Source organism: Struthio camelus, chromosome 3, assembly GCF_040807025.1.
Source record: "Struthio camelus isolate bStrCam1 chromosome 3, bStrCam1.hap1, whole genome shotgun sequence".
Taxonomy (NCBI): Eukaryota; Metazoa; Chordata; class Aves; order Struthioniformes; family Struthionidae; genus Struthio; species Struthio camelus.
Window position 1 is genome coordinate 68,291,071 of NC_090944.1, and position 16,979 is coordinate 68,308,049.

A 16,979-nucleotide genomic window follows, 5' to 3' on the forward strand; every position below is an offset into this window, starting at 1 on the left:
TAGTAGGATCCAAGGTGATTGCTTTCTTGGTGTGATTGCTGCTTTTGCATATTAGACTGCTTTTGTACAGCATTTCTCATCCAATACTGCCAATAACTTTTCAGAAGCAGAGAGGCAGAATTCAAATGACCTTTAACAGGAGAGTATTGTGTGTTTATTAGTGATGGAACATTAAATCAACCTTTGACTTTTAGAGCAGGTCAGTATCATGGCTGAAATGATTGATAATAGTTGCCTTGACCTGTTAATTCTTTACTTTAAGGCCTGTTGGAAACGCAGTCGTTGCACGAAGCAGATGAAGACATGGTCACTGATGTTGATTTCACCAATATGATTTCTGAAGAAGAGAAAGAAGAGTTAAAGACTGAGCTAGCCAAGGTAATGAATTTGAATCTCTGTGGGTGTTACTTCTTCTATTTCCTGAAACAGGAAGATAATAATTATATGATGAAGTTCACATCATAAAGGCATGCTCTTCCTTTTAATGAAATTATTCTAGGCTAGAATCATGTAAAATGATTCATTTTCTTAGATATTTTTGGAAGGTTAATCATCTTTTAACCTGCTGATTATAGAGATAAAGTTAAATATGCCATTTTAGTCAACAAATGTCGTTTGTCTTTCTTCATAAATTGAAGTTTATTTATAATGAAATCTGTTCTTCCCATTAGATCTGTGGAATTGTTGCTACCATGGTGTGACACCTGATGGAAAAGATTCTTTGTAGGATACTCAAAAGGAAAGCTCTGATGATGATTACAGAAAAGCAATGATGATGAACACAATAATTTTTGCCATAGTTTTACTTCCTTTTGGCGCTGATATGTTTAGAGAGGGTTTTATTTTTGGGTTGCATTTTGATTTTTTTTTTTGCTTAAGTAAAGAACTTCAGAGCATGTCATGACACCATAACTTCTCAGAATGCCATGAAGAGGTTTAAAAAATAATACTTAATAACAACAAGGTGGGAGGAAAGAAGCCTGAACTATTCTTTGTATTATAAAGGTTAGGGAGCTTGTTTCAACTGAGCCTACAGTGGAAGAGTGGATTCAGTTTTAGTTACTTCTGTTGAACACTGCAGAAACAGCAGTGAAGTTCCTAAGCAGAAAATAAGTGAAGGGGAAAAAATGAAGATTTACTTATTTTAAATATGAGCCAAATTAACAGAAGTCACAGTTGTATGAGGGAGGGGGATTTTTTTTTTCTCTTAGTTGAAATAAAGAATGATTGAGACAATGGATTGGAAACTTCCCATAGGAAGAATAGACTGTCAGCCAAGTTGAATGGTAGGAAGTTGAAAATTTAGGGCCATGAGCATATATCCTCAACTTGTAAACCGACTAGGAAAAAAGCATTGCCTCTTAAGTCCTTTCTCCCTCAGTGCTCTATGAAGCATCTGCTATTAAACACAGAACAGACGCATGCAGAGGACAGTTCTTTTGCAGAGGTTAATCCTTCTCCTTCATACAATGAAATGTTTAATGCTAGGTCATAGTATTAAATACTCTTAGAAGATATATCCTTAATGACTTTCAAGTTGTTCAACTTAAATGCTGCTTTACAATTTCCTAGTGAGACAAAAACCAAAGGATTTTTTTCGCTTTACTGTTTCATCAAGCCTGATGTTTCTGAGTTGTTACATAACTTGTTACTTCTTTGATCTTGTTACTTCTGTAATCAGTAAGAAGGGAGCTTACTTTACATACTCAGCTCATCACGAAGCGGTGAGACATGTTTATTATGGGCTTTTTCTCTTTGAGTCATTGTTGCTTTCTGTACACTTTTCTGGTGGAAGGAACTTAAGAGAGGGATGGAAGGAAGGGGAAAAAAAAGAACTTCCTGCAGCCCTCTGAGAATGATAAGCCTTTCTTAAGGGAGGTCCTCCTTGAGTTTCTGGGCATCCTTTCTGCTTGCTGATTCCCATGGGACTTGGGTTCTCAATGGCTCGTGGTAGAAATGCTTTAATCCATGTATCAACCTACAAGTGAGAGATTTCCTGTCAAATATTACAATCTTGACTGATGTATACATTGTTTTCTGAATTGTTCACAACAATTTACTGGTGTACAACTTACACTTATAGGCAAAACAAAACTGCTAATTATCCTAAGAAAGGTTTGGAAAACTTGAATTTGGTGAGCTAAGCCTAAACTTAAATGAGGCTTATGATTCTTAGAAGAGACATCACAAAAAGATGTGTCAGACCTCGACTCCTTCAGAAAGTAACCTCAGTGGAAATTGGCTAACATTTCCTTTCAAAAAGCTACTTCTCTTTACTTTAAAGCCCCACTCTGCTCTACCAGTGATAGTTTTGTTTTCTTCCATATCCATATGTGTGGGATAATACTACCTGTATCAGGCTGGTGGAACAGTCACCCTTTTCTTGCTGCTCAGAAAGTTCCAAATCTTCCTTAATGTTGAGATCAGTTAATATTTGATAGAATGAGAAACTACTGAGAGTGCCTGGTATGCATATGTTTAAATGGAGAAAACGAGCTGCATCTCTGTCTTCGGTATCTTCTGTATATATTGTCCATCTTCTTCCCTTCTTTCCCCGGCATTAAGAGGGAAATTAACGCTGTTTTTCAGATATGTTTGTTATATCCTCTTTTCCCACTCCTCTGCTATTTAGTCTCTTTATACTGCAAGTCTTTCAGTGAATGGACTAACTCTAATGTTGTATTTGTAGTCTGACTAACACAGCAGGGCTCTGACTCTAATCGAGCCTTGGAATTTCCACAGTGCAAGTAAAATAAATATCTGTTACAGGACCTGAATTAGCATCTGAATCATCTGAATCGTCTGAATTATCAGCGGTCAGCCTGATGCTTCAGAATAATGGCAGAAAATTGTAGCCCACAAGCTTTATACAAGGCCAGAAGCAGATTTTCTTTTCTTTTTTTTTCCCTTTCAGTGGGGGTGGGGTGGTACAGTCTCCAGAGTCATGACCAGGGCTGAGGTTTTCTGGCTCTCTTGATCACTGCCATCTGTTGTCCTTCCATTCTACCCATCAAAGTAGCCATTTATTCCCTGTTGCCTTCTTCCTCCCATACCTTCTCCACAGCAGCTATCTGATTTAACCTACAGGCTTTCCAGCTGGTCCAGAGGCTCTAATTTCAGTCGTATGCGTTACTGCATATTTATTCTCAGTGTGAGGAAAGATGTGAGTACCTATTTCTGCAAATTTATAGGTAATTTTATTTATGAGTATCCTTGATGTCTCTGGGAGCTATTCACCCAAGTAAACTTACATATCAGCAGCCACTGAGCCTGGAGGTGTAAAATTTGATCTACATGACCTGATAGGGAGCTGAAGTGCCTGTTATGTTTTGTACTAGACTATTCTGTTAACAGTTACAGCTACTTCATTTGAAAGACTACCGTGGTAAGGTGCTCCCATTTCCTTACAAATATTTTAAAATGTTTTAGCATACCTGTTATTCTACTAAGCAATTTTAAGGGGTAACTATTCAGTAATGATAATTAGCTTTCTAAATAAACTGGTTAGTTAAAATTTCAGACTCCTGTGGCTTGACTCTGTTGAGAGGTTGTTTTTCTCTATGCCCGCTGTAAATTTCTGTGTATCATTTGACATAAAAAGGATTACATGAAAGAACAACATAAAGAAGATGCAATCTTGTTTATTTGAAAGCCAAAGATGTGAAGGAAAAGATTATTTTCTTGCTCACAAAGTGAACTTCTTTCAGTTTTCGTGTACAGCCTCATAATTGCTCTTCTTTTGTTTTAAGCACCCTACCAGTGATATAGCTAGTCCTTCCTTATTACGTTTTTTGTCTCTTTCTGTTATGCCTTTTTCAGCTTTTCTTACAGGATATATCCTGCAGCAAAGCAAAGGTTCAGTCCTACCACAGGCAGGCAGATCCGCGCTTCCCGCAGTCTAACTGCCACAGTAGTAAACGTGATGATGAAGGGGTTTGATCCAATGCTGAGAACCCAGGGTATTTGCAGGCCTTAGCTACATGATAAGATAGGTTTTGTGGCAGTGCTGCTTCTGACTTCCTACTCCTTCCTGCACATTTTCACCTCCACACCTCCCAACTGCTTTTGGCAGCACGACTGGGATGGGCTATGCTGGGAACACAGCTGCAGGGGTGCAGTGTGGTGGCACAACCAAAGACAGATGTACCAACTCACAGAGGCCAATGCGAGCTCCTCGGGCCAGCATAGCTCCCAGGACCTCCTGTCAGGGAGCCGTGGCCTTGATTTCCCCACCAAGATTGAGTTTACTGTAGTTACCAGCTCATTCTAAAGTTTGTGTGAGCATGTTGTCGTGGTGCCAATGTTGCTTGCTTAACTTGCTTTTTATTTCTTTAAACAATACCTGGTGAAGCCTGTCGCTCAGGTAGTCCACGTTCCGAAACAAGTCATGTCTGCCTTCATGTCAGTAGTGATATGTGTCTGTGCCTTTACATGTTTAGCTGGCATGCTGCTTGTGCTGGTTTAATTAGTCATTGCCTTCCTTTCCTCGCCGTCTCCATCCCTTGTTCCTGCTCCCTGTGCTGTGCCCGCGCAGGTATTTGCGCAGTTTTCGGCGCTAGATCTAGGAACTGCTCTGGCAGAAAAATAACTCTATTTTTTCCGTGCTGGTTTTTAGCTGATTCAGTTCTCCCTGACCAGGTGAGCTGCACAAATAGCTAAGCCAGGACACTACACGTTGGGTGATGTCATGTAGGAAACAAAAAAAAGATGCTTAAACAAATTTAGAAATACATGTTCAACTATGCTGTCTTCTTTCAGATGGGACTTCCTAATGTTTCAATTACCTACTGCCATGATTCTTAAAACTTAACATACTCAACTTACCATTCATCTTACCATTCAATCCTTTTTCAGTGAATATTATTCCAACCAATAGCTGAATCTTTCCACTTTCACATTTTAAATAATACCATATATGTTTCAGAGTATAGATAACACAAATTTACATATTTTTGCAAATGCTAGTTTATCCAAAGTGCTCCATTTTACTGCATAGATATTTTATGTGGTTTGTTTTTATAAGTTGTCTGCTGGAAAAGATGGGAAAGATTACATGTTGGAGGATTACTGTTTGTTTAAGGCATGCCACCAGCTTGTAAGATATTCAGCCCCTTAAAACACCTAGTTTGCCCTAAAATAATCAAAGGCAAGCCAAGGGAGAACGCTTTTTTTGTTTTCTGCATTTGTATGCTGTTCTATTGTCTTCCTTCCATATTATTTGTCCCAGTTTTCAGAGATTTGTCTGTATTTGTACCTCTCTTCTTGGGAACTCACCTTGTGTGATTTAGGTTAGGTTAGCCAGCTGCTCTTGGGAATCAGTTTCTTAGGTGGGTAGGTTTCTCCTGTTCTTACTTCTACGGATGTCTTACACGGTAACAAAGGAAAGAAGAAACACCTATTAATTCTAAAGCCTGCAAAATGGAGGAACGTTGTCCCTACATGCATTCGTTGCACTTACAAAGGAGGGAAACATGAGGACTAAAAGCTTGTATTTCCTGAGCCCTACTTTTCTAGTGGAGTCTGCATTTATAATGATGGATTGTCCACAAATACCGAAGCAGGTGATGCCTGACTTCCATAGGAGCTAGGAATGTAACCTGCTTAAATGATTTCGGAGATCCCACTGTAAGTCCCTAATCTTTTCTGCCTACAGTCAGTCTTCAGTCACATATATCTGGACACTGTAGGGAGGCCTTGCACCTACCATTATTTTAGAAAGACAGAATTTGAGAAGGATGTTGTCAGTTCAAAACCAAGCTCTGATCTCTAAAGAAAATCAACTTACTATCTTTAATGTGGTCAAAAATGGTGTTCATGCTTACGCCACTGAGCACAGGGTTAATGCTTGCTTAGGGCTTTACAGCTTTAAGCGTCTATTCAACTGAACAGATGGAAAGTAATTGTAATAGAAGCCTTTGAATCTTCACATCTCCAAGTACATAATGATCAGCCCTAGTGCTAGCCCATATGGAAAGCATTAATGTTTAAGTAGCTGTAAGCATACTGGTATTGGTTTAAGTTAAATTCTTGAATAGTGTTACTGAGGAGAATTTGTGCGCTACAGGGTTTGCTGTGGATGGGAAACAATTAAAGGGAATTGTAAACTTTGTCACCTAAGGAGTGCTGGAATTTGTGATTTCTTCTTTCTGTAAGCGTCTACCCGGTTATCCTCTCAGAATAGACCCTCTTGCTGCCTCTTGGCAGTGTTCCGTTTTCAGGTTAGGAATATAATGCAGCATAAAGGATATGAGGAGAGAATAAAGCAATTTTGGATCATTGTGTATTCTACTGATGAAGTGCTCGCATCACAGAAATCAGTGAATACCTGTATTGGCTTCACTGAGGTCATGATTTTGCTTTGTGTTCATAGTGTTGCTGCTTAACTGCTGAGCTGCTTGAATAATTTAGATAGCAGGTCCCTGTGACAAAGGAGAAGCTGATAGGTGGAGGATTAAACAGTGAGACTTTTCAAAGAACAATGAACTTGTAGCCAGTTTTACAGGGAAACAGAATGCATGAGTGTGCAAGATAAAAATAATGCTGACATCCTAAACATAGCCCTGGAGGTCAGCAACTGATTTGGCTGGTGCTTGCCTCATTGCCAGCCACCTATGGAGTTAAATCACGGGAAGGCTGTCATTCCAGGGAACTTAACATATGGTAGTCAGATATGTTAACATATGTTATCCTATTAACATATGGAGGAAGGAACACTGTTGGTAAGGGAACTGCTAAATGTGAAGTGAAAGACAGCTGCTCTCATGTCGATTACCCTTGTTAGCTTCAGTAGCTCTGAGTGCTGCCTGCGTAACCGGCTCAGGAGGCTTTCCGGGTGAAGAGTTCAAACCCGTGCTCACAGGAACGCTACCCAAAGGGTAAGACTTCAGAGTCAATGGCAAACTGTTTCAGTGGTCCCTTTTCTTAGTCAAATGTTCTGCTCATTGCCTCGCTGAAACAATGTTTTGTTTTAAATGTATTTAAAATAGTGGCCACTGCAGGGAGAACTACATCCCTTTATCTGGGCTGAATGTATTCTTTAGAGTGTGAGTTTGCACAGTTTGGTTAATGAGCAGAAGCTCTGAAAAGGCTAATCCGCTGTGTCTGCTGGATGATTCTGTACCTCAGGTAGGACCCGTTCACTAATGTTAAAAGTCCATTTGCTATATACTTTTGTTTTAGTATTTTGAAAAACATAGGGTCTACAGTGTAAGAGTAAAACTCGTATGGTAAGGACTTTAACTTTTTTATGATATTCTTTATTCAAATATTAGCAGATGGTTTTTTAAAATCTGCTCCTAAAGATTTGTATCTATTTTTCTCAGGAGAATGGAAGCATAAAAAGCGGCAAATATGAACTTGAAAACTTGTGCATTCAAGGAAAGGCTTCTGTCTGGATTATCTAGTCTTCTCTTATTCTGTCCATTCCCATTTTATCTGTGAATGAAAAAATGATGTTTGAGAATCCCTAATGTCCCAAGGCAGATCATGTTAGACATATGTGTATGCACATAGATGGCAGAGAGACATTATTTATAGTAAAATGGTGATATTGGCTGTGTTCTGGACGCATCTTTGTGGTCTCCACAAGCACTTGAATCTCTTTCTGTTTCTCAACTAATGTGTGAAAAATGCAGGTTCCTGTGAGATTCATTCGTTCTCTTAATATAGTTTCTCTCTCTATGGAACAAGCTAACACCTTTTTCCTTTCTCCTTCTCCCTCTTTCTTTTACTCAGCTAGAGGATGAAATTTCAACTTTGCGGCAAGTGTTAGCAGCCAAAGAAAAGCACCTGGTGGAAATTAAGCAAAAGCTTGGCATAAGTCTGATGAATGAATTGAAGCAGAACTTTAGCAAAAGCTGGCATGATATGCAGACAACTTCTGCGTGAGTACAGACCTTGCACAAGTTCATTCTTGTATGTTGTGTAGCATGTTGGTGGCATTGTCTCGATAAGCCCTGGTATGAAACTTAGCAGTTGAAATATCTGCCAGCAGGAGCAGATGACATGGACGAACATGTTGGGCTTCTTAAAGCAGTAAGGAGAAATGGAAAAAAAAAAAACACAAAAAACCCTGCCACAGCAACAACAAAATTTTGCTGTCCTACTCTGTTGAACTTCACTCTTGCAAAATCACAGCAGCTAAGACTGTCAGGGCACCAAGGAGGTCATCTTCCTTTCCCATGACACATTCCCACTGAGCCCTTATTAGGGAGAGAAAGAACTCTTTTTGATCTCAGTGTATTATATTTTTCAGCTTCCTAGCGAGGCAACGTAAAAAAAGGAGTTCCAACACATCAGCAGCCGTTTAAACCAAAAAGTACTATCATCTCCATTGTAGAGAATACTGACAGAATTGGTGTGATGCATAACTATTAATACCTCTTTTAGTTGTCCCAAAGCAGCAACAAAAAGCTATGGGAATAACTTTACCATCTTTGACTTTAGCATGAGTCGTACATACGTCAGGTCCTTTGTTATTAGCCAGCAGTTTGTGCTTTGGCAAGTCACTTAAGCCTGTCACAGCATCCATTTAGCACTGTGCAGAATGGGTAACCAGCTCAAAAGAGTTCAGTGAAACTTGGCTTGTACATGTAAGCAGCTTTGGGTTCCTGCAATGAAAGGTAATTTAGAAGTGTAAAAAACTGATCCACCACTTTCAGTGCAAAAATGAGCATTGAACTTTCAGTGATTATAGTAGAATTGTTGTTGAAATGGGTTTGATCTCTTTTTTTCCCCCTAGAATCAAACCCATTATACTGTGGGTGTCTGTAGTCTAACTCAGTTGCTGCCTTCCAGGAAGGTGCCTTCTAAAAATGCATGAATTGTTTGGGGGATGCAGTTGCAGCTTGGGTTGCAGCTTCCTGCTAAGAACCTTTTGTCTTGCATAGGAAAGGAATTCAAAAGGCATGTTTAGAAACAGTGATAAAACCTGCCCTGAATCTACCATAAAGAATGGTCAAACCCAGGACAGACAGTGCTGCTTCTAAGCCTCAAATACTTTTTGGTTTGTATCTCCAGTGTAAAAGCTGATAAAAAATGGAGTATCCCACAGAGAGATGACAAATAACCATGAATTTGAAAGTTCCAGGAAGACCTTGATAGTTACTGAGGGGCTGCTCTCAGTTTCATGCTGAGCTTTATGCTTGAATATATGAACACACTGTATTCCTCTAAAAATTCTTAGGCTTAATTCGGCCCAGGAATTAAAATTAAGGCGAACCAACCTTCCATCAAGTGCTGTCTGCAAAGTTACTTTTAAAAAGTTACTGAGCACAGGCAGCCAAAGCAATAGGAGTGGAGGAAGAGATTGCAGTGGAAAAAAAGATGTGCAAAAATGTACATTTTCCATTAAAATATTCTCCCCCCCCCCTTTTTTTAATGAAAAGTCAAGCAAGGCATAAAGACTCTGATGGGAATTGTAGTTTGCATGCCTCCTATCTCTAATCTTCGGCCAGTTTCTCTTAGGCCAGTCATGAGGTCGTGTTTCTCATGACTTGTCACTGACAGGGGCACCCGTGCTGGCTCAGTGAGGGAGTGTGGCATATTCTAGGAGAGAGTAGGCTAGAGACACTGAGCTTTGAGAGGAGGCACTAACTGGAGAGGAGGGGCACAAGGCACTTAAACTACAGTGACTGAGAGACAGTAGCGAAATTTTAGAATAAAAACTTCAATTTTTACTTGAAATTTGGTAGCACGTTCCAAGAAAGCTTCCTTCACAATGTTGACATTTTCCACAAGGATAAAGAGACCTGAGATTTTATCAGTAGAGTAGCTGCTCATCTTTAAGAGGAGTTTCAAAAACAACAGGCCATTAGTCATTCAGTGTCCACAGTTAATTATTTGGGCCTGAGCACAGAGAGTTCATTTGTGCCCTTGCAAATCCTGTTGTCTGTGCTCCAGCTGTGTAAGGTGCTGTATAATTCTGACTGACACTTAATGATGCCAGTGTAAATTGTAGAAATTCAGCATTCTTAAGAATACATGTCTTAAGTAATAGAGATGATTCATTGTTGTTGCATCAAAATAGCAGAACTCATCAAGATTCTCTGATTTAGTAAGGATGAAAAGCCTGCATTAAAGAATTCCAAATATTTGCATAAATATTTTGAATCCACATCCGTCCTAAATCCACAATTAGTCACTTTTAATTAAAAAAAAAAAAGACCTGATTTTTTTAAGGAGGCAAATTTTGCTTTCACCAAATCTTACTAGGTTTTGCAGTTGCTGTGCTTTTCTGGAAATTAAAGCCACTTTTCTTTAATGGGGAGATTTTCAAAGCCGCAAAGAACAATTAAACACCAAATTGTTTTCTTCTTATTATTAATAATCTTTTCAAGCTCTCCATTTAGGGACGGATTCTTAGGGTTAGAGTAGACTTAGAGATGGAGGGATGGATTTCTCTCACAAGCAGTTATGCGGAGTGTGCCTGAACAACTAGTTAAGACTCAGTACCTAGATCATAGTTAGGATGAATACCACCTGGAATGACTAAATGTAAAACTGGGCTCCTGACTCTTTTTGAGTATCTAAGTTTTAAAAGGGGCTGCAGGTAGTTTAGGAGTTAGCCTAAGCATGCTTGACAAGTAAATATCAGAAATTATTATTAAAAGATTCTGTTATGAATAAAAAGAAAAAAAAAATAATAGTTTTCACAGTGATGAAAAACAGAGCTGAAGGTTAGTGGGCTGATACCCTGCATAGAGTCAAGATTTTAACCGGTTCAGCACACAATGCTGCGCAAAATCTGTTTCCCTGTCATTATTTCATGCTTCAAGCTATGCAAAACCAATTCCCACCACCTCTAGTAGGACATTACATTTGCAACAGTAATATGCTGCTTTTTTGTATCAAATCAGCTTTTTAATCAGCTTTATTTTTCGCTTAAAAAAAAAAAAAACACCTGCAATGCTGTTTTTATTTTCCTGCTTAGTAGGAAATACACTGGAAGTCATTCACTTATTGTGATGACCAGAAGCATAATGCGTTTTTCACGTTCTGTAATCATTTCCTCTGCTATTCTTCAGTGCACTGATTTTTAGTATAATCTCTGTGTTAGGGAAGGCAGGGGGCTTCTACTATAAAGCATATCAGTAACTAGAGAGCAAATGATTGCCTCACGTTTAATTTTCTTTCATGGTGATGAGGCATTCAGCTGGAATGACTTCCCCCACACACCTTTTTTTAAAGATCAGGTTTCCAGTGATTAGAGGTGGGTGGATATTCAGTTAGCTTCTAGCAATGCAATTTTTTATTTATATTTTAAATATAGATAATTCTTATTTGGATGCTAGAAGTAAGATTAATATTGGTGGCTTTTAAGGTTAGTTATTTTAGGGTAAAGAATCATTAAAAATATTTGTACAGTGATATTTGCAGAGACCATAAATGAATTTTTCTAATTAACATTTTGCTACAAAGGAAAGGTTTTATGTAACCTGAATGCAGTATGTTTACTAAGTTAAACATGTTTGATTGATGTGCTTCAATAAAGTTTCCCCAGTGCTTTCTACAATAATACTGAAAAAATGTAGCCTTCTGTAGTTCAGATTTTCACTGCATAGTACATGAAGGGACAAAGACAGCTTCTGTGAAGAATGGCCTAGTTTTATACAGGGTCACAGAACAGTTGAGGTTGGAAGGGACCTCTGGAGATCGTCTAGTTAAACCCTCTGCTCAAAGGACCATGTCCAGTCAGGTTTTGAATATTTCAAAGGATGGAGACAACACAGCCTTTTTGGACAACCCATTCTAGTGTCCGGTCCTCCTTATAGTAACATTTTTTTCTTATTTTTAATCGGAATTTCTTATATTTTGATTTGTACTCTTGCCTCTTGCTCTGTCACTGGACACCACTGAGAGGAGTCTGGCTCCATCTTCTTCACATCCTCCTGTCAGATATTTATACACATTGGTAAGATCCTCCCCTGAGCCTTCTCTTCTCCATGCTGAACAGGCCCAGCTCTCTCAGCCTTTCCTTCTGTGACAGATGCTCCAGTCCCTTAGTCATCTTTGTGGCCCTTTGCTGGACTCTCTCGAGTGCATCCGTGTCTTTCTTGTGCTGGGGAGCCCAGCACTGGATGCAGCGCGCCAGATGTGGCCTCACCAGGGCTGAGTAGAAGGGAAAGATCATTTCCCTCAACCTGCTGGCAACGTTCTTTGTGGTGCCACCCAGGATACCATTGGCCTTCCTTGGCACAAGGGTGTATTGCAGGCCCATGGTCACCTTCTCCACCAGTACCCCCCATCTTTCCTGCAAAGCTGCTCTCCAGCAGGTCAGCCTCCAGCATGTACTGCTGCATGAGGTTATTCCTCCCCAGGTGCAAGTCTTTGCATTTCCTTTTGCTGAACTTGGTGAGATTCATGTTGACCAATTTCTCCAGCCAGTGAAGTTCCTCTGAATGGTATACCAGTTCCTCTGGTATACCAACCACTCCCCCCAGTTTAGGATCATCAGCAAACTTGCTGAGGTTGCACTCTGTCCCATCATCCAGGTCATTAATGAAGATGTGAAACAGCATTGGCCCCAGTATTGACACCTGGGGGACACTACTAATGACTAGCCTCTAGTGGGACTTCATGTCACTGATCACAACCCTTTTTAGTCTGGTAGTTTAGCCAGTTTTCAATCTACCTTGCTATCCATCTGTCTAGCCCATACTCCATCTCATCTGTGAGAATGTTATGGGGAGAAAGTGCTGAAAGTACTATTAAAGTCAAAGTAAACAGCACTGTTCCCCCCTCATCTACCAAGCCAATCATCTTATCACAGAAGGCTACCAAGTGAGTGAAGCATGATTTCCCCTTTATAAATCCATGCTGATTACTCTCTTCTTGTCCTTCATATGTTTGGAAATGATTTTCAGGGTTATTTGCTCCCTCACCTTCCCAGGGATCAAGGTGAGGCTGACTGGCCAGTAGTTCCCTTGGTCCTCCTTCTTGCCCTCCTTAAAGATTAGAGTGAGATTTGCTTTCTTCTCGTCCCGATCCCCATGACCTTTCAAAGCAAATAGAAAGTGGCCTTACCAGCCAGCTCCCTCAACACTGGTGAGGGCATCCCATCAGGTTCCATGGACTCATGTATGTCCAGGGTTGTTTAATTACTCCCTAACCTGTTCTTCTTCCACTGGGGGTAAGTTTTCTTTGGTCCAGACCTCCCACTGGTCTCAGGGGCCTGGGATTCCCCAGGGATGCCTTACCAGAAAAGGCTGAAGAAGGTATTGAGTACCTTGGCCTTTTCCATGTCCTTTATCTCCAGCTTCCCTGCCTCACTTAGCAGTGGACCTGCATTTCCCTAGTCCTCCTTTTGCTGCTGATATAACTGTAGAAGCCTTTCTTGATGCCCTTCATGTCCCTCACCAGATTCAACCCCAGATGGGCTTTGGCTTTCTTAGCCCCATGCCTGCGCACTTGGAGAGTGTCTCTGTATTCCTCCTGGGTCACTTCTCTGTGCCTCCACCTATTATATGCTTCCTTTTTATATTTGAGTTTAGCCAGTAGCTCCTTGTTCATTCATGTTGGCCTCCTGCTGCCTTTGCTTGATTTCCTGCCTGTCAGGATAGACCGTTGAAGGAGATGATCCTTGGAAAGTAACCAGCTTTCCTGGACCCCTCTTCTCTCCAGTGCTGTGTCCTGTGGGATTCTTCCAAGCGAATCCCTGAACAGGCCAAAGTCTGAAGTCTCAGTCTGTGAGCCTTCTTTTTGCCCTCTCTGTCCTCATAGGAGATCCTGAACTCCACCATCACATCACTGCTGCAGCCAAGGCTACCCCAGACTTTCACATCCTCAACCAGTTCTTCCTTGTTTGTAAGCATGAGGTCCGGCAGATTGTCTTCTCTCATCAGCTCAATTGCCTGTGTTAGGAAGCTGTCATCAATGCACTCCAGAGACCTCCCAGGTTGTCGTTCAAGTGGTAGCTCAAGTACCCCATGAGGACCAGGGCTTTCAAATGTGAGGCTTCTTCCAGTTGTGTGAAGAAGGCCTTTTCTTCTTCCTGATCACAATCTATAGCATATACCTACCATGACGTTGCCCATGTTGATCTTCCTGCTAGTCCTGACCTATAAGATCTCGGCTGGCATGTTACCCCTCCCTAGGCAGATGTCTGTGCATTCCCTCTGCTCTCTCACATATAGGGTAACTGCTCTTTCTCACCATCCTGGGCCGTCATTCCTAAAGACGCTGTGTCTGTCCATTGCCGCACTCCAGTCATATGAACTATCCCACCATATCTCTGCTAAACAGAGTGTAAAGTAATAATATTCTTCAATCCAGTTGAAGAATTGCATTGTATTATAAGGGTTAAGGGTGCAAGGGTAAGATTACAAGGATTAACTCATCCTCCTTGCCAGTCTCTCACATGAAGCAGTAGGAGTAGATTCACAAGACACCTTGGCCTTTGGTAAGCACATGTGTTGTCACCATGCCCAGCTGTGTGCCTCAGCTTTTAAGTTGGTGCTTGTGCTTCTCTGGTAAATACAATGGGACATTATAGTGTTATCTTCTCAGGAAATGTTTTGGGACTATGGAGTTTCCAAGGATCAGTTATACCCAGATTGTTCTGCAAAATTACCTACCCACTAATCACCTCACTCCAGCCTAATGGCTCCGAGAAGTTCCTTTGTTGGTCTTTCTTCAGAATGTTAGCAACTGTTAGAAAACATAGGCCTCCTATGTTTTAGATGAATAACCTTTCAGCCCCCATAGATGCATAGTAAAATAACTACAGAGAGAGTTTCTAGAGGATGAAGATTTTTATTATTTTTTAATATATTTAAAACTGAAAAAACAGCGAGCACTCCAAGACATTCAGACCACTATAAGGAGGAATTCTGCTATGGTCAATAAATCATTAGAACAGTGAAAAACTTAAAGAAAACCCATTCTGTCATTTAGAGCTGCAGTAGTGAAATGAAGTGAAATGTCTCAAAGGCCATACCCTTGGTGATTTCAGGCATGGGATCAGGACTGCTTTGAGGTGATAGAAAATGGAAACATGTGAGAGTGCCAGCTAAGATAGGAATCTCTCAAAGCTTAGTTTTTAGAATGACTTTTTATCTTTTGTCCTCATAGATGAAAATTTTCACCTGTTGTAGAAACAGGAAATGTTATTAATTAGTAACCAGAAACAAGGGATCTGCAAGTGCTAGCTCCAGACAGCATGTTTCTTAGACAGTGCCTGGGGCTTTCTCAGGTGCTGACTGTCTTCTGAAGCCTGTTTAGGAAGAGTCACTCAGAATAAACAGCTCTGTTGTTACTTGAGATAACTTGATGTTACCTGAGATCTGGGAGAGGAACATTCATTATGGTCCTGGCCTCTCCCTCCAGAGACAGAAGAGGGATCTCCTCTGAGACTACTAGTTGAAAACTATGTGAGCAAGATTAGTTCTGGTGGTAGGAACCTGAGGATAATTGCATTACAAGATGTAAGATATAGGTTTCCATAAGTAGTGAGAACCTATGTTTTGTAATTCAAATTTGTACCAGGTGATGAGAAAATAGAAAGCAATAGTTGCACTGCAGGAGTTTGGGGATTAAAAAGCTGTGGTACTTGTAGCCTTCATTAGTATAACTTTACATATATAGTAATGTGTTCTAGAGGATCTGAATTTTCTCAGTAAGTCAGCCATAACTTGTGGACAACCATAGTCCTGCTGTGACATTTAGGAACTCAGTACAATGTGTTCCCACACACACTTGTAATGGAGTGGTAGTAAAAGAAGTGGGAGTGTTTCTGTTCATTGAAATATGTAATCATTCCGTGATATTTTCTTCTTTAAATTTGCAAGTAATTGTAGCAGTTGTGTAAGTGAAGCAGGCACAGTGCCTGTGTGGGAGCATGTGCTATAGGGCAGTAAAAGGACCCTCACTTCCACTGGCCTTCTGTGTCCTTTGGGTCAGGCCAGCTGATGTTCATGCCTTCCTCAAAGTCAATTTTTTGGCGCTTTTCCGCATATAGCTCTGTCCTTGAACGTGGAAGGGTGAATGAAATGTGGGGTCATGGAAAATATATCTGAAAAGGGGACTTTGAGAAATCACCTAATCCGTTCCTATTGTTCTGTTTCTAAGAGACGTATGTCATTGGTTTGCACCAGAAACTTCAGCTAATGGAAATTCTGTAGCTGCTTCAGGTGATATGTTCCAGATCACTGAATATAGTACTAGTTTCTTAGGAATAGTCCACTGTCATTATGACCTTGAACCAGAAACTATGCATGTATCTATTATGTGTATATGTGTATCTGATTATGAGGAGTGGAGGAGAGGCCTAAGTGTAGACTGGAATCCCGGAAATGATAGGGAAAGAAAGGGGAAAGGAAGGAATGGAAGAGAAGAGAAAGAAGGAGGAAAAGGAAAGAAAGGCGAAGGCAGGCAGGAGAAGGAAAGGAAGGCAAAGGCAAGAAAATGCAGAAAAAGGAAGAGTCAGAAGGAAAAAGAAAGGGAAAGGAAGGGGAAGGAATGGAAGGAAAGGAAAAGGAAACTGGCAAATTTTTGTCTGCGTAATTTCGTTACTGGCACAGTTTAAGATATGATGAACTATGCAGCGTGGAATGTCTTAAGCCCATTCTGTGCTCAAGCCAATGCATTGTGTCTTTTATACCCAGAGATGAGCACAACTGCTTGCTTTCCTCCATTCTATGCTACACTGCACAAATAATGCCTTTCATACAACTGTAGCCCCAATTGTTGCATGGTTTTGAAGACTACAGCACAGGACTGCACAGAGTAATTGGCAGTGTTGTCTGGCACCTTTCCTGACCTGTGACTCTCCCCAGCCTCCTGAGCAGTCTCTTTTCGTGTGCTGCCTGTGGATTTCTGGCTTCGGGCAGATCTCCTGCAACCTGCAGAGTTTTTGTTCCCTGAGCTCTGCCCTTCCTGTCACAATGGGAGAGGAACCACCTGGGACATAGTTCCTTTGGCTGATTTAGGCATATATACACTTATCCAAGTGCCAGCACAATTTCAATTAATTCTTAACACAT

The 16,979-nt window shown here is 40.6% G+C and overlaps 1 protein-coding gene across 8 annotated transcripts in view; it reads left to right on the forward strand.

The window, feature by feature from the left end:
* The window catches only part of TPD52L1 (TPD52 like 1), a 60,622-nt gene that overhangs the window by 17,592 nt on the left and 26,051 nt on the right, over positions 1-16,979 (forward strand). For all 8 annotated transcript variants that reach the window (XM_068938182.1, XM_068938187.1, XM_068938185.1 and 5 more), the window contains 2 exons: positions 263-378; positions 7,735-7,883. In XM_068938182.1, the coding sequence (XP_068794283.1) occupies positions 263-378; positions 7,735-7,883 (265 nt within the window). The remainder of the gene's footprint in view (positions 1-262; positions 379-7,734; positions 7,884-16,979) is intronic.